Below are 23,542 nucleotides of genomic sequence, written 5' to 3' on the forward strand. Positions count from 1 at the left end.
GAGGAACATTTGGAGACGAGGGTTTCATCAAAAATACCTGCCTGGAATTTGCAATTTTCACAATGTTTGTGGAGGGAATGAGTAGATCTTAACAGTCTCTCTACTGCTTACTGGGAGCTCATCCCTGGAGCGTGGCAGGTAGATTTTGAAAGGCACAAAGGAGAGTTAAGGCATCTAGTTCCCACTGATTTTCATGGATCACTCCTATCGATTTGCAATGGAAGCTGGACTTCTAACTCCCATTTGTGCCTTTAAAAACCTCCTCTTCTCACAGAGGGTTCACATTTTGGTTGAATTCAAGGGAGACAATTGCTAGTGGGTTTATTTGTTTATAAACACCGATTTAAAACAGATTCTTTTTCCTTTAAAAAACGATCCTCCATTGGTCCAGAACATAAACACGGAAAATCAGAAAGAAACGAAACCCAGACCCCTATGTATGCAGTGGCGAAGGAGGAGAGAACCGTACATATAACAACTGGGAGTAGAATAAAAAAAATAAGCTCCTCAAAAAAAACCAATGTTTTTTTTTTTTCAAAATGAAAAAGGTACAAGCGGTGTTTGGTTCTGTAAAGCGACCGAGAATGAAACATAATGCAAGGTAGGCTAGGAGAGAGACCAGGAGATCACATTCTACACGTCACAATCCAAAGCAACTCAACTGAGATCAACGGAGTGACTGTGGAGTTACCCCTGCGTCACTGAGATCTGAATCTGGCCCCGCGGACATAGGTAGGAGAGCAAGTTTCACGCCTGCATTGCTGTTAAAATAATTGACTCCGAGCATGCACCTCCAACAGGAGCTCCTGGGAGGACGTGTCCAGGGGACAATGGGGCTGTCTGGTCACTAAGGACGTGGTCAAAGCCCATTGATGTAAATGGGAGTCCATTGGCTTTGAGGGCTGAAGTGGGGGGGTTTGGATGGAAGAGGGGGTTGCACATACACCGTCGGCTACTGAGTTCAATCTGTGCAGCTCCACAGGGCCGTATAGGCTTACAGAGAGAGCCAAAGGGAAACCAGACCGAGAGCAGGGCAGGATCGGAAGAGGAAATGGTGAGAGGGTTAGTGTAATGGGCACGTCTTACCCAGCAATGCCAAAGCTAGAGATCTGGTTGGAGGTAAAGGAAAGGGGTGTATGTGGTGGGGGGCAGAGAGAGTATTGGAGAGAGAGAAGAGGAGAGAGAGACGCTTCTTGGGAGTGATATGACGGTGTTGTGTTGCTGTGTGCAATACAGAAAGAGAGAGAGACACACACACTGGTGGCTCATGACACCCCAGCTCCTTCCAGCTGCTAAGATGGAGGCAATGCAGCTGTAAGTCAAATGCAATCCCAATGTGAAGGGGGAAAGACCAATCAGCCGGAACCCCTGCTAGCTCTGCTCCACTGAAGACCATGGAGCTTTGCCGATTCACATCCAAAGATCTGCCAAGACGAGGAGCCCCAATGGATTCACAGGCGGGGACGGGGGGAGAGTCAAGCCTTAGGGACGTCGCTTACAGCCACAAGCCCAATTTTGCTCTCCATTACCCCGCGCAGAATCCTGCTGAGTTCAAAGCGAGCGGCACAGGGGTAAGGGAGAGAAAGACTGGACCTGTTTTGCTGCGCATGCTTAGATCACGCCGAGGAGGCTAATACCAGAGGCAGAGCAAATCGCAGGGATCCAGAGGGATTTGAGTCACTGAGGTGAGCAGGCCACCGAGTTGGCGAATGCACATCTTTGCTGAGATGTGTAAAGGGATTCGTCTGTGGGAGAGAGGAACCAGGCCACAAGATCCGAGCTGAGCGTGTGTCACCCAGCAGCACGCAGATGGAGTCTCGGGGGGAGGAATCATTGAAAACCTACGTCCTGTGCAGAGCAGAACAGCAAAACCACTCAGGACACAGTCACGCCTCATTCTGCCCATTGGGCCACATGCAATAGTTGGCACTAGGTTGTGGCAATATTGCTACTGTGCCCGACGCATGTTAGACACCTTCTGAGTTTCAGCAGGCAACACTGGGTGCTGCCCCACATAGTGCTGGAGAGGATCAAAGCATCCATTGCACAGAGGGGAAGAGAGCTCAATGGAGTCCCCAGGGATAAAGAGGGCACTATTCGCAGCTGGCGTCCATGGGTGCAGCTCCATTGAAGTCAGAGCCAATTTACACCAGCTGAAGGATCTGGCCCTGGGACTTAAGGCTTGAAGTTGGCGAACAGGATCGACAAACTAAGAGAGACTTTTTCAGGCTGCTTTAAAACCTCAGAGGAATCTTGGGGGGTTGGGGGGGCAAGCAGGGACTTTGAGCAGAGCTCTCACCCAGACAGGGCAGGAGGGAATAAGTGACTGGGGAAGGCGAGTGAAGGGTCTGAAGAAAGGCGATAGAGACCTTCGATGGGATGCTGGAGGACTCCGGAGGAAGGGCGTGAAGGGCAGCAGGAGGTGGTGAGAAGAGGACGCTAAAGCAAGCCGTGACAGTGGGCTGGGCAGCTTCTTCTGTTCTTCACATCTCTCTTCTCTCCTCTTGCTCCCCCTGCAAGTGGTTTTCTAGGGAGCGACGGGGATGGGCAGAGGGTGTTTCATTCTGATGGGGAGTGCCCGGGGAAGCTGCAGCTTTCTCACCATCGTTCTGGTCCCCCAAGAGCTCCAGGCCCATCTCAGGGTGTAACGACATCGCTTGTGCTTATATGCACTCCCAAGTGGACAGCTGGGGGGGACTGTAGCTTATGACAATTCTCACTTCTGCCGGACTAAATCCGGATTGACGTCTCTGAATGTGAAGCAGGGATCCCCACAATGCACCGGGCATTACTCTAACCTGCCACCTTTAAATAAGACAAATGGCTCAGGTCAGATCCACCCAGAGGGAATGAATGGGATTAACGTAACCAGCTACCTTTAAACAGGAACAATGTTGATCTTTGGGAAACCTAGGACTGCCCGCCAACGTTACCCTCTCTGGCCACTGGGTGTCACTGTGGTGCCCCATAAATGGAACAGAGGAAGCATTTGTCTGCTTGCAAAAAGGTGGTGCTTTCAAGACAGATCTTGCCTATTGTCCCCGTTTCCCAGAATGAGGATCGCTCTGCTCTACCAATGCAAAATCCAGGGCCCTAGCAATGTCCAGCCTTCAGCACCAGCTCCTGGACTTGACCCCATCATGCAGGAGTGCTGCAGTGCCATGACATCACAAGCTGTCCCTAATGTGTAGAGCCACAGTTAATCCATCTCCCCCTCGCCTTGAGATGTCTCTCTATCTAGCCCCATTGCAGACCCAAGCCTCACAAACTACCCTAAGCTCTGGGCTCGAGGAATTACTCTGTCTCGAAACCATCTTTTGGAATCAAAGTAGCCGCATGTATTAGGAAGGACCCGGCTGCAGGTCACCAGCCCGAGCAAAAACCACCCTCTTTGTGGTTTTTCATAGATTCATCGATTCCAAAGGCCAGAAGGGAACCATTGTGATCATCTAGTCAGACCTCCTGGGTAATACAGGCCAGAGAACTGCCCCAAAGTAATTCCTAGAGCAGAGCTTTTAGAAAACCATCCAATCTTGATTTAAAAGTTCTCAGTGATGGTTGATGCCCATACTGCTCTGACACAAGGGCAGACTGGTGTGTGCGTACATGAAAGGGGTACTCCACCAGGATTCCTATAATCCATAGGGTTTTAATGTGGGACCTTATGGGGACTCCTTATGGGGTCTATCTGAGTTGGCGATGGGGACCTGCTGGTAACCCTGGCTGCCATGAATTGCGATAGAATCCAGCATGGTGCCGCAAGAAGCTGCCATGTGGTTGAGGAAGTTGCTTGTTTGCATGAATTTTCTTCCATGTGAATACATTCAACCCACCCAAGGGCTCTGCAGGCCTGCCACATGCCTATATGGTGTCTGTACCCAGAATTTTCTGCTCAGTGGGGAACCTCTGAGGTTTCATCAGCTTTCATTGGCATGAAGTTGGTGGGTGAGTCCAGCGCCAATGTGGCCCGAAGACACAATAGCTGAGCAAACCCATTGGGTTTCCCTAGGATCGTCCACAGTGAAGTGTGAGCTGCACCAATTTTGGCCAAGGAGAGGACTTGGAAAAAAGTAGAGCCTGACCTGGATTCCCAACGCCCACCTCGAATGAATTCTGTGCCCTTGGAAGAGAAGCACCTGAACTGGATCTCGGTGCCCAAGACAACTTGGGTTATTTTGCCAGCTATTGCAGCTTTGGGGATGAAATCGCCTTGTCTCATAAAGCAGCTATAATTGCCTCGGATCATTGTCCTGTTCCAGGCTCCCTGCCCCTCCCATCTGCCAGACAGCCCCTCCATCACTGGGTGCTCCCAAAACAAAGCTCATGTACCACCGTCTGCTGGAGTTGGGAGGAGATGCTGATAGGCCTACAAAGATCAGGTCCACTTGGAGATGGTTCCTATGACTGGAAGAGATACAGACCTGGGAAGGAAAGGCAGTTGCATGCTGGGTATAAGTAGGTGGCATTTGAGCAAGCACCTCTTCTCTGACTTTGACCTAAAGGGTAGGCGTGAAAGGGCCCCATTTACACGAAGGCCTTGGATGCCTATTGTGGCATAGTGCCATTGTGTGGGCACTACAGGTATCTGACAGGAAGGGCACTCCTATAAGATACATGCAGCATCCACAGGGCGGTACTGTGCTGCACCTAACGGCGGCGGGGCTCCTTGCAGCTGAGGAAGGAGGAAAGAGAGGGGGGAGGAAGAGGAGACAGAGCGTTGAGGGGTGAGTGGGGTGGGTTGAATGGGGGAACAAGATATTTTCCAAGTGTCTGACATAGACTGGAGTCAATTGTCTGCGCAAAGCCGAAGTCCCGGGAGAGTGGCACTGCTGGGAGAGTTAAAACACGACTGACTGTAGGAGCCGGAAGCACATCATGAGGTCCAAGGGGATGGGAGGTTTCAATTGGTTGCCGTCCAGGCGCAGGTAGCGGAGCCGGGGCACGTTTTCTAGATCTGAGGAGAAGTCTTGGAAGGTGACCAGGGCGGTGGGGCAAATCTGGGTCCCGTTGATTTCTGCAGGGGAAGAGAGAGCATGGCATGGGTTGGAAGAGCTTATTTGATTCCAGGTGAGAGATGCTGAGAGTTTATCTACTCTACATCACACCCATCCATCTACCCATCTATGGTGTTCAGTGAACACTTAGTGCTTAAGGGGCTTGCAAGAGATCTGCTTTGTTGTCTCTGGTGCATACCACCCCATCCCGTAGTTAAAGTAGATTGAAACAGAAGAGGGCGCTCTCACTGCACCAAAGGAAGAGGAGGGTTCCGTTGCTCCTCTCTTTACCCCTGTATCTCCTTGGGTATGTCCGTTCTCTTGGGACAAGCTAACTATGCATCTGTCTTATTGATAGAGCACATCACTGCAGTAAATAGGTGCTGATGCTACAGTGGAAATACGTATCGGTTTAGGTGCAAATGGGGGCACACTTTCTCCTTCTTTGTGGGTGCATTTTTGCACCTAGAGTATTGCACCCATCGATGGATTTTGGGTGCAACTCTAAGTCCTTGTTCTAACTAGCTGACTCCCGGGGGAAATCGGGTGGCAGAGGTACAGTGACTCACATTTGCACCCGGGATTCATTCCATGGGTGGGAATTGTGCCCCTGGACTAGGAGGCAGGACCTCAACCTGTCTGAAAACATACCTCTCTATCAAAGGAGAGCAAGAGAGCAGAGTTGCCTGTCCTTCTGTCAGCGGGGATCTGCAAGCACTGAGCTGCACGTCACCCTAACTCTAGCCATGTGGGCATCCCAAGTCTCCTTTTGTCTACCAAAACATAGGGATCCCTGGACCACTGTTGTTGAATTCAGTGTCCCAGGTGGTGGATCACCTCGCCAAGCTCCATGTGTCAAGCCAACCAACAGGCTCACCCAATCTGTTAGCTCCTGCATGACATGGCTTCCCTCATGTGGCACCTTCTCCCCCTATAGACATAGCAGGTTTCATCAGTCCAGCGTGCTTGGATTTACTAAAGATCCTCTCACCTCTCCTGGCTATCCAGCTGCAAACTCCAGTCCTTCTGCCCTTCAGCCCCCATGGCTTTTACGATTCCACCAGAGGAATCTTACATCAGCCGTTGGCGTCACCAAATCATCTGAGCACACACAGCCCCAGCGGAGCTCCAAAGCCAGCCTTCAAAACGTCAGCCAGGCATTGGAGATTCCACTCTGTCATTAACTCCAGCAAACAATGAGACGTCCTGCAACAAGTGAGCACTCCAGCAGGCCACCGAGAAGGTGTAGTCACCACCCTTCATGTCTTCTAATTGACTATCGCAGCTGGGGACTCACTCACATCGGCCTAAGAATATTCCTGATTGGGTGATTTTCCAGGAAACAGCAAGCTATAATTCCTCCCATCCCTATAGGTAGCTATAAAAATAGCCCAAAGTATTGCTAATCATTGCTGCCATTATGAAGCCATCACAAGAGGCAGGAAAACCCTGGAGCTAGAGAGAGCATTAGCCGTGAGTAGTTATTCTGGGGCTTATTTTCATGTCTATTTTTCGTATGTTGTGTGTGCCGTGATCCCAGGGCTCTGCTGCGATTGCAGGGTGTCTGGGGTGCTCTCAGATTGCATCTGCACTTCCTAATGTCTTCTATAGTGTCTCTATCAGTGATGTGGGGCAGAGAGAAGGGTGCTATGGTGGGGTAGCCTTGAAGACAGAGGTGAATGAGTTCTGTCAGGAAGCTCCCAGAGTAATCTGTGCTTAACAAGTGAAAGGTGAGAAATACCGTGGCGCTTTATGAAAGGGAGAAAAGAAATACTTTACAATGGGAAATCGGTATTGCCCACCTCAGGCTTTCAAAAATGATGATCCAGGCCCCCCAAAGTCAGAAGACTGGCTTAAAAACCAAGACATCAAAAAAATGGTTGGGTTCTTTCTGTTCGCCTTCTGTTTGGAAGCCCTTTAGGGGAGCACGTTTCAGGCTTTTCTCTGCCACCACGAGGGCTAGAAACTTGCTTTTAAAGAAAATAAAAGCAGAGATTCTCACTGAATACATGACTCCAGGAGCTGAAGACTTAGAAAAGCCACCAAATGTCCCAAGGCTCAGGATAAAATGCCGACAATTGGCAGCACAGGGGAATGGAACATGGGTTTCTCTCTAACCTGCAGCATATACTGCCTTAACTAGTATACCATAGCTGTGCTGAATAACTACATCACAGATCAGTCAGCAACTTGACCCCGAATTCCCCCCTAGTTAAAACTTGGCCCAAATTGACCCTTATTTGGCTTTTTGGGGCTCCTGTCGGTTGCTGATGGTTCTTTAGTCCCTGTGGGCCAGTCCAGCTACTTAAGCAAGGCCTAGATTGGGCCCTTCTGTCTCCTTGTCCTTTTCTACCGGCACTGCTGACGTTCAGTGATGACAACTTAGTTCCACTAGGGTTCTCCACCTTGAAACTGCTTGCTCCTCGCTTCGTTTTTTGGATCAAACCCCAGGATCAAACCCCAGTGTATTCATAAGCTGGATACCAGTACTCTACTGCCGCTTCCCTTGACCACTATAGTTGCCATGTTCCACCTCAGAGGTGGCTGTTCTTCAATGGTGGACCATTTTGGCATATAAGGGTCCAATCTAGAAGTCCTTACTCAGACAAAACTCTCATTGAAGTTAAGGGGGAGATATTCCTAAGTAAGGACTTTGAGATTACATCCTTCATTGCTATTATCAATGGGTTCCCCTGGTCCTTTCACTAATGTGACAGTCTATAGGCATAGCTGTCATAAACTGCCAGCCATAAAGGTATTTAGATTTTAACTACAGTTTTGGGACTACTGATTTACAGGTGTATAATCCCCTATGCTGCTCTGCTACCAAAACTCCATCAGCCCACTCTGCAGCCCGAAATATTAGGAGTTGGGCTGGTTTCTGTGTGTGTCCCTCCTTTGCATGCAGAGAATTTCTGGAAGGAGCTCTGCATTCTTGCTTCCCTGCAGATGTTTTCAACCAGGGCAGCAGGTGGTGAGAGCTCCGATAGCACAAACATCTGGGTCTGCTGGGAACAGGCCTTTGTTATTCCTACATTTGCTGTGTTTATGCATTTCATGGCCTGGCACCTGTCCCATGAAATCGCTGTTCTTCGCCTAAATCCGTGTGAAGCTGTCTCTGATGGATTTGCAGAGGTGCTCACCAGCATAGCCCTGTTCTCCCTTTGTCCCCCTCTGCATCCCGTAGCCCTGCTAGCTTCAACACCCAGAAAGTTAAGCAGTATTGTTTCCATCTATCTTAGGTGCATATGTGAGCCCCCCACATCACTGTAGTATCTGAGCACCTCATAGTCTTTAATGCGTTTATCCCTGGGAGGTAGGGAAGTCTGATCCCCATTTTACAGATGACAAGACTAAGTGATTTGTCCAGGATCATATGGGAAAAATCGTGGCAGAGCAGGAAATGCGAGTAGTACTTTGGACCATCCTTTTCCTAAGCACAGGCCCTTCCACCACCTGGCCCCATGCACCCATGTAAAAGGGCCACCAACCCATTCTAAACATCAAGTTGTGTTTTGAAGGGAGTGGAACCCTGTGGGTGGGTTTCACACTGAAAGAAACAATCTCCCGATGCAAAGAATTCTGTCCCTGGGGGACGTCTGCTCCCTCCAGGCCCAGCCACGGCCACGTAGGCCTGCCGACCTGCTACCCCCAACTCACTTTCAATGGAATTGTCGTTTAGGTAGAGGTGCTCCAGTTTGGGGTTGATGAAGGGCATGGTGGTGAGCTTATTATGCGCCAGTTGCAGAACCAGCAGGTTGCTGAGGTTGAAGGAGTTCTTGGGCAGCCCTTTGTCAGAAATCTGATTGTAGTTGAGCCTGAGGAAGGCCAGATTGGGGAATTCTTTGAAGTAGTCATCGGGGATGTCCTCAATGTTGTTCCTGTCTAGGAAGAGCTGGTGGACAGCACTGGGCAGCCCAGGGGGCAACTTCCGCAGGATGTTGTGAGCTAGGTTGAGCTGCATGAGGTTCTTGAGCCCCCTGAAGGTGTTTTTGTTGAAGACTCCATCACTCAGCTTGTTGTGGTGCAGGTCCAGGAGGACCAGGTGCTCCAGCTTGTTGAAAACCCCAGAGGGGATCTTGGAGATCTGATTCCTGCTCAGACGCAGCTGCTCCAGGTTGACCGGCAGGAAGGATGGCACCTCCTTCAGCTGGTTCTTCTCCAGGTACAGAAAGACTAGGCTGTCCATCTGCTCCATCACCCGCCGGTCCAACTTCTTGATGCGGTTGTTGTCCAGGTTGACCCACCTCAGCTCCGTGGCATTCTTGAAGGACTCCTCCGGGAGGCTGTCAATGAAGTTGTTCTGGAGATAGAGGTAGTGGATCCTGGGAGGGATGAGGGGCACCTTCCTCAGGTTGCGGCTGTCACAGTAGAGGGCCGAGGGGAAGTCTGGAGGACAAAAGCATTCTCTGGGGCAATCCGGGAAGACGGAGGGGGGACCCGGCGGCAGGGGCGGAGGCAGCTCTGTTGGCTCGACTGGCTCGGGAGTCGGGCGGGCGGGCTTCCGCGCGGGCTTCCGCGGAGGCTTCTGCCTCTGCCCGTTCACTTCAGAGATCAACACAAGGATGAGGAGGAGAAGCAATCTGAATGCTGCCTTCATGGTCCAGCAATTCACCTGCAGGGAGCACAACAGGGTTTGTTAAAAAGAGGCTGGTCTAGGCACTATGTATCCCCCATCGCAGCTGTATCAGCCCCTCACGAACGCTAACCAGTTTACCCTCACCATGCCCCGCCAGGCAGGGAAGAGTAATTATCCCTCATTTCCAGACGGGGAGCCATGGCAATGACTGATCAAGGGGCTTGCCCAAGGTCACACAGGAAGTCATAGGGTCACAGACTTTAAGACCAGAAGGAATCACCAGATAGTCTAATCTGACCACCTCTATATATCCCAGGTACCAACACCAGCTGCACACCAACCCAACAACCAAAATGAGACCCAAGGAGCCCCCAGGAAACTAGACCATTATGTGCTGCAGGCCAAGAACCGGTAGGACCAAGGCTCACCAGTGCCCACTGCCCTGCAACGGCAGGGAAATGAAAAGTTTGTGAGAGACCTGGGAATTGAATCTAGATCTCCTGAGTCCCAGACCAGTGCCTCAGCAACAAGACCATCCTCCCTTCCTCCTTACGCAGGGTCCGCTATTGTGCTGGTTAGCCAATTAGTGGGGCAGCACTGATGACAGAACAAGGAGTAATGGTCTCAAGTTGCAGTGGGGGAGGTTTAGGTTGAATAATCTGCAAACAGACAGAGGTGAAAATTGCTCCTGGAATATAAAATGGCAGGTGGGAATGGTATAGCTGCACTCCAGTCAGCGCAGGTGCTACTTTGAATCACCAGCTGAGATTCTGGCTCCATATATTTGTGGGTCACCTTCAGACCTGCCAGTCCAGCCAACATCTCTGCTAGAACAAGAGCTCAGCACAGAACCTAGCAGCACCTTTTCTTAATCTCCGGGTGCTCTGCCGTGTAAAATCATATTGGAGCCGAATGCAAACGGCTCCGGCGTTCGGGTCCATCTCTGTGCATTGTGTTTGACTGACGTGGGACTGGGTCCCGTTCTCCTGGAGCGTCTGTTCCAAAACGAAACCGAATTTGTGACCCCTTGGCATGGATGAGAATAGTGCTCTGAAGCCACATTTCCTCCCCTCCCCCCGATGTTCACTGTGCCTTCCCCTTTCAGTGTCTCCTGTCACATTACTGCTTCCAGGAGTAAACCCCAGGGAAATACATCACAGCAAAAAGCCATTGTGTGAAATGGGCCCCTAGTGAGCGGAACAGATTAATGAGATACAGAGCCAACTGCACAAAGCGTGATTCCCATCACTCGTTGCTCCACAGGTTCTGAACACAAGCATGAGGGGCCTGATCCAGGGAGTAACAGCCTGCTCATCCATAGATCTAGGGGGGAGCTGCAGGCCCTGGGCATCTTGCAGGGGGGGGCTATAGCCTGAAAACCTGCTCCTGTACAAAGCAATGAAAAGCCACTCGGCGGGTTGCCTTTCAGAGGCATTGTCCTCGTGAGAGTTCGTGACAGTGTGCAGCGATTTAGGCCAGGCGGGGTGATGAATGGTGACGTGTGAACTGCAGGGGGCTCGCTGCTTGGGACCAGCTCGGGTAAACACCCCCCAAATTCACACGCTTGTCTTCGCCGAACCTTTTGGGTCTGTAATACGGGACTGGGTAATCCAGGGGCATCTCACCGGAACAGACTAGAGAGAGAGAGATTAGCTGTACTGCCCAGGGAAATCTGTTCAAGACCATCTCGTTTTATGTTTTATATATATATATTGTGTGTGCGCATCTCTGCATTAGTTCACCCTTTCTTTTCACCTCCTCCTCACCCCACTCCTTCCACCACATACACACACACACACACAAACTGTTGTGTGTTAATACGCACACACACAGCCTCCAATACATGTGTCTGAGGGGGAGGAAGGAGCCCTTATATAATGAAGTATGAAATCATAGAATCATAGAATATCAGGGTTGCTAGATGACCTCAGGAGGTCATCTAGTCCAACCCCCTGCTCAAAGCAGGACCAATCCCCAACTAAATCATCCCATCCAGGGTTTTGTCAAGCCTGATCTTAAAAACCTCTAAGGAAGGAGATTCCACCACCTCCCTAGGTAACGCATTCCAGTGCTTCACCACCCGCCTAGTGAAAAAGTTTTTCCTAATATCCAACCTAAACCTCCCCCACTGCAACTTGAGACCGTTGCTCCTTGTTCTGTCATCTGCCACCACTGAGAACAGTCTAGAAAGTTCATCCCCAAACCCAGGCGGTTTAATGCTTGGTTTGTTCCCTGAAGCACGAGGCTCATCGTTCCTAGCAGGATCATCTGTGGCTTTGATCATTAGATCTACGTCTGACAAATGACATTCTATGCCACGAGGCCCATCATAAACCATCTTCTAGTGCACGGGGTTCACTATGAACTGGTGTGTTGAGATGGGTTTGCAGTCATTTCATGGATTAAATATCTAGAGAGGAAGAAGCTAGGTAGAGGTCTCGAAGCAGCAAGCAGCACAGTGTAATCTATTTGGCAAAGGATAACGTAGCGCACAGAAGCATAGAGAGGAAGGGAAAAGTATACCCAGTGGCTAGGATGTGAATGACAGATAGCAAGGATGAGGAATATTTTCTTGGCTTCCCTGGCCCTCCTACCACGAAAAATCCATAACAGCTTTGAACAATACTTTCACTTCAGTTTTTAAAGATATTTTAACTGCAGTGCCACCAAGTGACAGCACCGAATCCTGCACCGTAGATTACATGAATCATAAAGACACGTGGTCATGTGATAATTCACTTATGAGGCTACCCTTCCGTCAATGAACCGTGATGGAACATTATAAGTGTCACCAAAGAGACGGACTGCATCTTCAGAACGCGCTCCGCGGAAATAGCAGCGCGATGCGTCGTGTTTAGTTTTGTGGCTGTGCCAGAAGTCAATGAATCAGTCGTAAATAGACTAAATGATGATAGTAGCAGACCAGCAGCTGCTGGTGGGATGGTAAGGACGGCTGGTCTCGTGTTTACATACTGGACTAGAATGCAGGAGCTCTGAGAGACAGCAGTGTGATTTCACAGGATCATAGATACGTAGGGCTGGAAGGGATCTTGAGAAATCATCAAGTCCAGTCCCCTGTGCTGTGGCAGGACCAAGCAAATCTCTAGACCATCCCTGACAGGTGCTTGTCCAACGTGTTTTTAAAAGCAAGCTTTTAGAAGTGGCTGGAGCACTAGACTGGGACTCAGGAGACCTGGGTTCTATTCCTGACTCTGCCACTGGTTTACTTGGTGACTCTTAGGCAAGTCACTTCCGTGTACTGTGCCTCAGTTTCCTCATTGGTAGAATAGGGATGATGACACTGACTTCTACTGATGAAAAGGGCTGTAGAAGGACCAGGTATTATGATTAGGAGTTCAGTTTCCACCTCTGACACAGACTCCTTGTGTGACCATGGGCAAGTCCCTTGATCTCTGTGTATCCCCGTTTATACAATGGGGGTTATAAGCCATCATATTTTACAAGGAGGCTGGGAGCCTGAATTCACTAATGTTTGGGAACTCCTCTGATATTATATGATGGGGCCATGTAAGCATCTAGGTAGGTAAGGAACAGTGTCAGTAATAACATTATACTTAGCACTTATATAACATTTTTCATTTGCATAGCTCTTTACAAACATTAAGCGTGCGGTTTTCAAAAGCGCTCAGCGTTGGCTCAGCTCTGCTCCACTGACTTCAACGGGAGATGAATTAGGTCAATGCCCTTTGAAAATCCCACCTGTACAATTCTCACAGACCTGCTCCCCACCTCTAAGCAGGTGGGCACATATCAGTATATCCCCATTTTACAGATGAAGCCACTGAAACATAGCAAGGTCAAGTGACTTGGCCAAAGGTCACACAGCGGGTCACTGGCAGAGCCAAGAAGAGGCCCCAGGAGTCGCTACTCCCCATTCTTGCAGTCAGTCCATCAGACCACATTGTCTTTCTCCACCATGTCTCATCTTTTTACAACGAGCATTAGCCCAGGGTGGTATCGTTAAGGTGATGTATAGAAGGGCTGAAGAGGCCCAGTGATTATGGCTGACAAGTATCAACCAATGAATAATGGTTTTGCACAGAGATGTAATTGACAGTATAGACAGAGACAACGTAGGAATTTCTATCCTGGATCAGACCAGGGGTCCATTTAGCTCAGTAGCAATGAGCAAAAAGTATCATCCGATTCAGAGGGAGAATCCCAGGCTGGGATAGAAAGAGGAGCCGGGACAAACTGATCAAATTCTCTCCCAGGCTGCCAATGGCAAAGGAAGGAGGTAGCAGCACCTAGGGAAGATCATGTGCATGAAACCAAGCGGCACAGCCTTCCTGAGTCCCAGACTCAGCTGGGTGGAGTAGCGACCAGAGGGAGAATGGAAAGGAGATCCACTGTGCCACTCCTGCTTACCTGCCCCCTCGCAGCCCACTGTAAGTCAGATGAGGCAGCAACTTGGCTAAGCTACTGCCAATGGTCTGGCGTGTGACCAGAGGAAGAAGAGGAGGGCTTTAGAGAGGGCTGAAGGCAGAACCCCTTGTGTAAAGAATGAAGAAAGCAAGATGTGTGCTCCCCATCCTGCTTAGCGCTTTATTTCGTGCGTTCAAATGTGCGGCGCTTCCTGCCCGCGCCGGGATCCCACCTCACTTGTTAACCCCAGCCCCAGCGCCGCTACCACACAGCCCTCGGCAGGACTTCAGGGGAGCCTTGCAAAGACAAAGCTCGGAGTCTGGGCGCTGGGGGATGTATGCACACAGACTTCATTTGCCTTTCACAACGAGCCCAGTGCGGGATGGTGCTGGCTATATGCCAACCGCGCAGACAGGGGCTGAGACAGGCCCCGAGACAGGCCCGTCACGTTCCCCTTCGGGCTGCAGCGGGGAAATGTCAACAGCATTAGGCTAACAAGCCAGCAGCGAGGGCTCACGTGGCTGCGAAGTGGAAAGGTTTGTCAGCGCTTGTCGAGAAATGGAAAATCCCACTGGTAAACAAGCCCTTCAGCCCCTTTTCTCCGGCAAGGAAATTGCTTCCCAGGCAGCCTGTTAGCTTCTTCACCTCCGCCTGACACCACCAGAGACAGCTCCCGCGACTGGCAGGATTGGCACTGCATCCTGGCCCAGGCTGAGCCTTCTGACTTAGAGAAGACGCAGCAAGAGCTGCGGGGAACATCCTCCGTGCTGGCAACCTCCACCAAGGGCTCCTGGCACATTGGACCATGGACAACTTGGCTCCCTTTGAAATACCTCTGCCCAGCTGACTGGACGCATTCCTGGGCTTCTAAATAATTGACTCTCTCCACAAAGAGATTCTGGGCTTTCCCCACCCCCTCTTTTTCCTGATTGTTTCTCTTTGCTTCCATCTGTCTCTCTTTAACCGCAGAACCCTTGCGGCCCTGCTGCTTTCAATCAACGTTCTGGCAGGTCGGGGATTTCGAGAAGCTGCTGGATATTAGGTTCACCATAGTCTGGGTAAGGGTGGGGGAGAGGGGGAAACATTGAATGCCTCAGAGAACTGACAAATTCATCACAGGGATATTGCCTACATCCGGCTACCTCTGGTTTCCCCTAACCCCCACAGTACACACACTCGTTTTTTCAACCCCATCGCCCTTGTCTGAAGCTGTTTCCCGGGACTCCACTCCAAAATTCCAATCTGGATTTAAAAAACCACAAAGGCTGTAGGTGGGTGGAGTGGGGTGGGGAGGAGGGTTGGATTTGGGATTTTGGTTTAGCCCGTTATGGAGGGAGGAGCCAGTTGCAAAGCTGGGATGCGTACTTCCTCCTTGTGTCTCTTCAGAGCTGGGATTTTGGTTCAGGCCTCTCTCCAATTGTCATGCTTAACTGTTGACATCACTCCATGATAATTGATTGTGATGTTATTCAAGAGTTAATGATCCCAGGGGCAGAACCCAGCAGAGAGAGAGGGAGGCATGAGGCGGGGGACAGGGCTGTCACTCAAGTGAACATACCAGAACTGGTTGAATAACACGGAACGAAGTTTCCAAATATTTTTGTGAATAAACCCAGTATGTTTGCTCTGCTCCTATCACAGCGTCATGCCAGTTGCTGGGCATGAGGGAGTGGTGGTTTATTTCTGAAATTTTTTAGGAATCCACATTTCAATACAAACAGTTATTGGCCCAGAAATTCAGCACAGAAAGAAGCATCTTCATTATTTGCTCTACGTTACAGCTGAATAAAAATGTCAGCAAGCAGAAACAATACTAGCAACCTACTGTAATCCACTCCACTGTTTACTCTACTGTGCATCTATCTATTGTATGTATTTCGGATGACCAACACCCTGCTATCTGAGCTGCTACCTGGTGTCTCAGGTGACCAATCCCACACCATGAAGAGCTTAACAGTTAAACAATCCACAAGATGAAATTTGTTCACATAAACTATTCCGAAAAATTAAACACCTTCATAGAAAACTGGGTCAATTTGCAAACAATTCGCAGGCACAAGAAGGAGCTACATGCACAATAAATGTTATGTGGAATGAATATTCCAGCCAGGTCTTAAAAATACCTTCCAAAAGGAAGGCATGTGACAGAAATTTGAGATGTTTCAACAAATCTGAGGCCACTTCGAACTTTATAGTTGCCTCTAATAAGTTTGGATGTTTAACTGAATTGTCTTTGGCCATGCTTGTGTGTTGGCTTTCCATCCACATTCATGTGATTGCATTTACTGGCTTAAATGTTAGCAAGGAAGGAATTTCAAGTCACATGCACCAGTTTTCACAAAAACCAAATACTAGATTTGCACTCCCAACTACTGGCATGCAAGTGCCTCCAGTCAGGGAGCAGTAACAATAGCAGGTGACCTTTCCGACCAATCACAAGTAGGCAAAATACCTCGCTTTCTGAATATTTATCATCAATCCCTATCAAAAAAATTCAACAGTGCATTGGCTCAATAACAAGTATATTCAAGAAACTTGCGAACTGCCTATGGGAAAGGAGTTAAATTCATTGAATAAAGTAGTTCAAGTTGCCATTGAGATGCATTCCATGGCCATTTAGACCTTCAGTGCAACAGTTTCGGGCCATCTTTCCCCACACAGTCCCCAGTTACCTGAGATGAAGCATTTGCTCCATGCAGAATAGGGTCTATGATACACAAAGGAGCAGTTCTGATTCTGTCCAGTAGGGGGCAGGGATGTGCACAACCAGCTTGTTACAATAAGTGGTGCCAGGGATCATTTTCTGTTTGTTTCAGTCATAAAGTTTCGCTTTACTGCCTCTCCCTCCATTCGTTGCTGCTTGGTTGAGATCCCAACTTCCTACCCCTTCTTGTGCACCTGATGACCACCCTCCTCCCCAACCTACAACTATTTAGCATTTGTGACGAACAGACTAGGACAGACCATGTGCTTGTCCCTTTAAAACAGAGAGGGAGACCTAAAATAAGAACAGCAAGCTCTTTCATTGGCCATCCCTTTTGTCTATCAGTTATGGCAGCTAATCAGAGTCATCCGTTGGGTTGACCAAACAGGGCTCCCAGTCAGCTGGTTTGATAACCCTAATATACACAAAACAGGGGTTTCCTTTATTCAGCCGGGCTGGAGAGCTGAAATGGCAGAATCGAGTTTATATTAAACATGCACCCGACGTGCCTTTAAAGCAGTGATGGGACAAAGGAGAGTGTGGCAAGCGCTCTGACTCGGATGTCCTCAAAGTACCTTTAAAAACAGAGACCCGATGCTAAGGACCAATTCTCCTCATAGGTTTTGGAGTGAGAATGTAAACAACAGAATATCTGTGCTGGGCTGGAGCCATCATACCACTGGCTAATCCAACCCCGGGGACTCAGCCGCAGCAGCCATTTTCTGCAGGGAAGGTTTCATACTCATGCATGTGGATGGGGTGTGTCCTGGGTGGAAACTAGCTCGGATCAGTTGGCTGGATAATTCCTGGGTTATTGTAACAGAAAATCCGTGCTTGTGCTCTTCAGCAGCACCAGTGTCTCTCTTCGATCCATCCCTCTCTGCCTGTGTCTCCTTCTGCAAACAAACCGTAGCCCCCCAGATTTGAAAAGCGGCCGTGTAAACAGCAAGCACAGACCACGTATTTCTGTGCGTGCAAATGGGTGTTCGGGAGCACAGATCCCCACTTAGATGCCACAGAAATTTCTCCCTCATCTTTTCCCCATTTAGGTGCAGAGTTTACAGTGGGTGCCATATACCCCAGCCTGCCGTCTTCAGCAACCCCAGTATCTTCCAATCCTTCTGCCACCACTGCTACGGAGCACATGTTGAGTGCTAAGGAAGCCCCCTATGGCATCTGTGCTCCCGGTGGCTCAGGCTCACCCCACACCCTTTCCTTTCACTCCGTCCCTCGGTTGCCCCTGGCAGAGCCGTAACTAGCTATTTTTGCGCCCGAGGCAAGAACATAAAATTGCGCCCTCCCCCCTCCTTATAATTTCATAGGGACTTGTTCAATAGACTGGAATAAAAATTAAAAATACCTAAATAAATGTATTAAATTCGTCTAAACATTACACAAAATGAATATATTATAGAGATTGCAGATTCCCAATCTGTGATCTCCATAAGAAATAAGGAATGAGAAACAAAGGCACTCTGTTTCTATTGCCCCATCTCCTGCTGCACCCCCATCCCATCCTGCTCCTCTGTCTCTATTGCCCCATGCCATCCTGCCCCATGACCTGCTACATCCTGGCCCTTGCTGCACCCCGTACCATCCTGCCTCTCTGTCTCTATTGCCCAATCCCCTGCTGCCCCATGGCCTGCTACACCCCATCTCCTGCTACACCCTGTGCCATCCTGCCCCTGTCTCTATTGCCCCATGCCCTGCTGCCCCATGGCCTGCTACACCCCGTCCCCTGCTGCCCCCATCCCATCCTGCCCCTGTCTCTATTGCCCCAAGCCCTGCTGCACCCACCTCCCGAGCAGCACCCCTCTCCCTGCCCGGGCCTGCAGGGGTTAACCCCCAGGCCCGCTCTGTGTCTGATGCTGCTTCCAGTCGGGCAGGGTGGGGCGGGGGGACCTGGGGCTGGCACCACGGCCCCTTTATCCAGAGCAGAGCCGCCCGGCTGCCTCCCTCAGCCGGCCCCGCCATAGTGGTGCTGACGGGCCGGGAGGCCGGAGGCGGGCAGGCCCCAGAGGAGCCCTGCCTGTGAGTGGTGCGGGGATCCCTGTTTGCAGACAAACGCACTGACATCATCTTTTTCTGCGCCCCTCAGCTTTGCGCGCCCGAGGCAAGTGCCTCACTCGCCTTGCCCTTGTTACGGCACTGGCCCCTGGTCCCACACCAGAACCTCCCTGTCCAGCAGACTAAATGGCTGGATCCTCTGTGCTGCACACAGAGTGGAACTGGCAGAGCAGACGTGAGGAGATCATGGGATCGGTGTTTCCAAAGCGAATACAGTGCAACTCCTGAGCCTCTCTCTTTGTTCCGCACTGTCTGTAATTCAGATCCTCTGCTTTCTCTCTCTAAGGAATGAGACTTTGCCATCTGATACCTGCCTTATCCGCTCCTCCAGATTCCCCTCTCCCCACCTCTGTTCCAAGCCTTCCCCTTGCACTTAGATCTCTCTCCTGACACAACTGCTCCAGTGGGAAGGACAGTATGGACAACACACTGCATGAACCGTACACTCACGTGTCAGGGCTGGGAAAGCAGCTTTAGTGCAGTTGCGTGGCTAGGACACTACGATCCCAGGCTGGTTGGGATATGGAGTGCCAGTGATTGACAGAGGAGATGAAAACAATGCCTCTAGAGCCATCTTGCGTAGTTTGCCGTGCGCTGCAGAGCAGGGAGCAGAAGCCAAACATCTGATAAGGGTGGGCTGGGACCTCAGGTTCCTTAGGACACATCTACCCTACAAGGGCTACAGCGGCACAGCTACAACACTGCAATAACGTAGCCACTTCCTACAGCCACAGAAAGTTTTTTTCCATCGATGTAGCAAATTCACTGCTACAGTGGGGGATAGGTCGAGCTAACGACAAGGTGCAAAATTGTTCACAACCCCGAGCAACGTGGCTAATCTCATTTTTAGATGGAGACCAGGACGAAGAAAACTGCTTCTCTCTCTCGGGCTACCATCCCTACCCTGAGTCACAACAAGGCTGAATCTCCCTCCCTCCGCACCACACAAACACACACCCCCCCTTTCCCCACGCCACACAGTTCTCAGCCCACACAGGGAGGAGGTTTCTGTACAACACAAGTCTCTGCTCATGGCTATAGACAGAATCTCTTTCCTAGGGATTCAGTTAGGGTTACTATCTTTACACTTCATTCTCTCATCACCTCTGCCAGAACAGGGACTATGAACCTTGGTCCTCATGTCTCCATATTGTCCAGGCGCAGTATCAAATCTATGCATTGAGGAATGGGTTAAACCTCTCCGGCTGTCCTGGAGTAGAACTGTCTCGATTCTATACCATTGGGACAATCTGGGTAGGGGATCCTGCGTTCCTTTCCCTTGGAATGATCCAAATATGAACGCAGCCTGGGTTCTGCCCTCTGCGTGTTGGAGCCAGGGATCTAGCTTCTGAAATTCAAGTTGAAAACCCCAGCTGACTGAAGGAAACTGGGACGCAGTGCAGCCCCCCACACCCCTCTCAGAAAAGAAATTGATTCACTCCTTCCCAGAAAAACAAAACAGTGTGTGCTCTTTTTCCATCTATCCATTTGGAAAGGCGGGTTAACACCCACACCCCCTCCACCCCCAACTTGAGATTGCAGCGACTTGTGGAGTGTCTCTCCCCCCCACCCCTGGAAACTCCTACCAAGCTTTTCTGAGATTTGATCTGAAACAGCAAATTTGTGTTTAACACAGAGGAAGAGGAATTAACAAATGCCGATGTCTGCTGAGAATAAAACTACAAAAGTTTTGGTTAACTGCCACCCAGTAAAAGTCAAGACTTTGTAGCAGAGGAAATCTTGCCTGCTCTCAGCCTCCACTCCTCCCTATATCCCTTCTACACTTCTTTTCTGACGCAGTGCAACTCCTATTCTGCGATGGTATTAAGGTGTGCAGCTTTCATTTAAATAGGCACCTTGGTTTTTGCATTTATAGCTGAGAAACTAGACATGCACATGTGTGTGTGTGTCAGCGAGAGCGAGAAAGAGTGGGTGTGTGAAAGGTAGTGGTCGGGGGGAAGGAGGGAGGAAGGGGTTCCCGAGTTATGCTTCCATGGAAACAGTCTACAGCATTTGCAACTATCTCACACATGGGTTTGTCTTTTCGCTTTGCAGACCTAAAGGTATCTTCTTGCCTCCTCTCCCTCCTCCCAACAAGTTTTACTTTTGGAGAAAGAAAGAAAGAAAGATCCAACAGCTGAACTAGAAAAGAAAAGAAAAGTTTTTTTTTTCTTTTAAGTTTCACAGAAGTTGGAAAGTGAATTGTAATATTAGCCCACTGATAAAGGAGGTGGCTGACTCAGTTGTAATAATCAGTCCAGGTGACAACACTCTCCAGTAGAACACCTATCCAGAGCTTACCTGTGTGCACCTGCCCCTCCTCCTGCCTCTCTGTTATTAATTCCCAGGAACGTTTCTCTCCGCCCCTCCTCCTCCTCTTCCTCACTGCAGTTCAGCTCTGACACCAGTGAGCCTCCCTCTAAGCTCTCTGTGTGTGTGTGTGTTTTCCCTGGTTCTGTTCCTCCAAGATTCTCTCGCAGAGGGTGGGTGGGAGCGAGGGAAGGAGGGAGGGTGGGAAGGAGGGAAAAATGACAACAATAACGTCTTTATCTGGCAGCCAAGCTCCTCAGGATTTAATCCGCACACACGTCCTGCCTACCGACGGACTCGCGTTTAATAACATTTCCTTCTGCTGCGGAGGCAGTTGAGAACTGTGTTTTTAAACAAAGCTAATTACCAAATAGATGTTTTGGGTGTTTTTAGAAAGACCTCATCTCTCACCATGGCCTGCAGTCAAGAAAGCACTTAAACTAAGCACATGTTTAACTTACAGCACATGCATTGCGTTCAGTGGGAGCCACGCACATAATCAAGGGTTATGAGGATGCTCTCCTGAATTGGGGCCCTTCAGTTTTCTCTCTGCGTCCTGCTAAAAGCAGCCAAGCAATTGCTGGGCTCTTGGTGCCGGCTCACACATAGCAGGGAAAAGTCCTCCAGGCTTTACTGCCTCCCCGATTGTTATTATTTACCCTAAATCCTCTTGGGATTTAATAAAAAGAACCGAGGGGAAAGAAGGGAGTTGTAGTGCTTTTTATCTGTAAAGGAAATGGAGGCAGACAGCATTTGCACAAAGCAACTTAGCCTTCCGCCACCATTACCCTGGAGGGGACCCTGTCCATAGACAGTGACAGCCACCCCGGGGGTCCCAACCCATAGACCAGACAGCCCCCCACGTGGACCCAGTCCCCAGTGCAGGAGACAGTTCTGAAGGGCATGTAATTGATAGACTGTAACAGTCCCATCGGGGAACCAAACACTCATATAGACCAGACAGCCCCCCATGGGGACCCAGCCCACAGACTGTTACAGCCCCCCGGGGGACCCAGCCCATAGCTCAGATCAATCCTTCAGGAGGAAGCAATGCAGAAAGAAGGGGGCCAGTGGGCTGTAGTGGGAGGGCACTGGACTAGATGACCTCCTGAGGTTCCTTCCAACCCTGATATTCTATGATTCTATGATCTTGTCTCTATTCCCATCTCTCCCAGTGACTTACTGCCAGCCCCTTTGCCTCTCTGCACCTTATTTTCTCCATCTGCACAACAGGGCTAATGATACTGCCACTCCTTCCTAAGGTGCTCGGAGAGCTAGAGATGGAAAGAGCTAAGTGTTCCGAAGAAAGGGATCCTAATCAACAGAGCATGGCGGCCCCAAGAGGGAGCTGGCTGATAGACAGGAAGTGGAACCTAACCATGCTATGAGTCAACAGTGTGCCCTTGTTGCCAAGAAGGCTAACAGCATTTTGGGCTGTATAAGTAGGAGCATTGCCAGCAGGTCGAGGGACGTGATCATTTCCCTCTATTCGGCATTGGTGAGGCCTCATCTAGAGTACTGTGTCCAGTTTTGGGCCCCACACTACAAGAAGGATGTGGAAAAATTGGAAAGAGTCCAGTAGAGTGCAACAAAAATGATTAGGGGGCTGGAGCACATGACTTATGAGGAGAGGCTGAGGGAACTGGGATTGTTTAGTCTGCAGAAGAGAAGAATGAGGGGGGTAGCTTTCAACTACCTGAAGGGGGGTTCCAAAGAGGATGGATCTGCAGAAGAGAAGAATGAGGGGGGTAGCTTTCAACTACCTGAAGGGGGGTTCCAAAGAGGATGGATCTAGACTGTTCTCAGTGGTACCAGATGACAGAACAAGGAGCAATGGTCTCAAGTTGCAGTTGGGGAGGTTTAAGTTGGATATTAGGAAACACTATTTCACTAGGAGGATGGTGAAGCACTGGAATGGGTTACCTAGGGAGATGGTGGAATCTCCTTCCTTAGAGGTTTTTAAGGTCAGGCCCATCGGGCCATTCATCCACATTATTTAGGGGTCCACATAATACCGTTTATTCTTGCATGTATTTATTATTTTGAGTCACAGCTTGCCAGCGTTATATCAGCATGAATCATAAAATATCAGGGTTGGAAGGGACCTCAGGAGGTCATCTAGTCCAACCCCCTGCTCAAAGCAGGACCAACACCAACTAAATCATCCCAGCCAGGGCTTTGTCAAGGCTGACCTTAAAAACCTCTAAGGATGGAGATTCCACCACCTCCCTAGGTAACCCATTCCAGTGCTTCACCACCCTCCTAGTGAAATAGTGTTTCCTAATATCCAACCTAGATCTCCACCACTGCAACTTGAGACCATTGCTCCTTGTTCTGTCATCTGCCACCACTGAGAACAGCCAAGCTCCATCCTCTTTGGAACCCCCCTTCAGGTATCTGAAGGCTGCTATCAAATCCCCCCTCACTCTTCTCTTCTGCAGACTAAATAAGCCCAGTTCCCTCAGCCTCTCCTCATGTTGGTTTTTTCTCACCACTTTGAAA

The 23,542-nt window shown here is 49.8% G+C and overlaps 1 protein-coding gene across 1 annotated transcript; it reads right to left on the bottom strand.

Annotated features, from left to right (window-relative positions):
* Positions 1–304: 304 nt before the first annotated feature.
* Positions 305–21,191, bottom strand: PRELP (proline and arginine rich end leucine rich repeat protein). Its single transcript, XM_034767309.1, has 3 exons — positions 21,032–21,191; positions 8,655–9,609; positions 305–5,014 (listed from the first exon to the last, which is right to left on the bottom strand). The coding sequence occupies exons 2-3, from the start codon at positions 9,592–9,594 to the stop codon at positions 4,839–4,841; spliced, it is 1,116 nt and encodes a 371-aa protein (XP_034623200.1). The 5' UTR covers positions 9,595–9,609; positions 21,032–21,191; the 3' UTR covers positions 305–4,838.
* Positions 21,192–23,542: the final 2,351 nt, after the last annotated feature.

This window comes from Trachemys scripta, chromosome 4 (assembly GCF_013100865.1).
Source record: "Trachemys scripta elegans isolate TJP31775 chromosome 4, CAS_Tse_1.0, whole genome shotgun sequence".
Lineage (NCBI taxonomy): Eukaryota > Metazoa > Chordata > Testudines > Emydidae > Trachemys > Trachemys scripta.

What these genes read in the sequence shown, in the direction of transcription:
- PRELP (XM_034767309.1), bottom strand. Translation starts at nt 9,594, where the DNA reads ATGAAGGCAGCATTCAGATTGCTTCTCCTCCTCATCCTTGTGTTGATC. An exon ending in AAACGACAATTCCATTGAAA is followed by an intron (nt 5,015 to 8,654) that starts GTGAGTTGGGGG and finishes CTTCCCCTGCAG; the next exon opens with AAATCAACGGGACCCAGATT.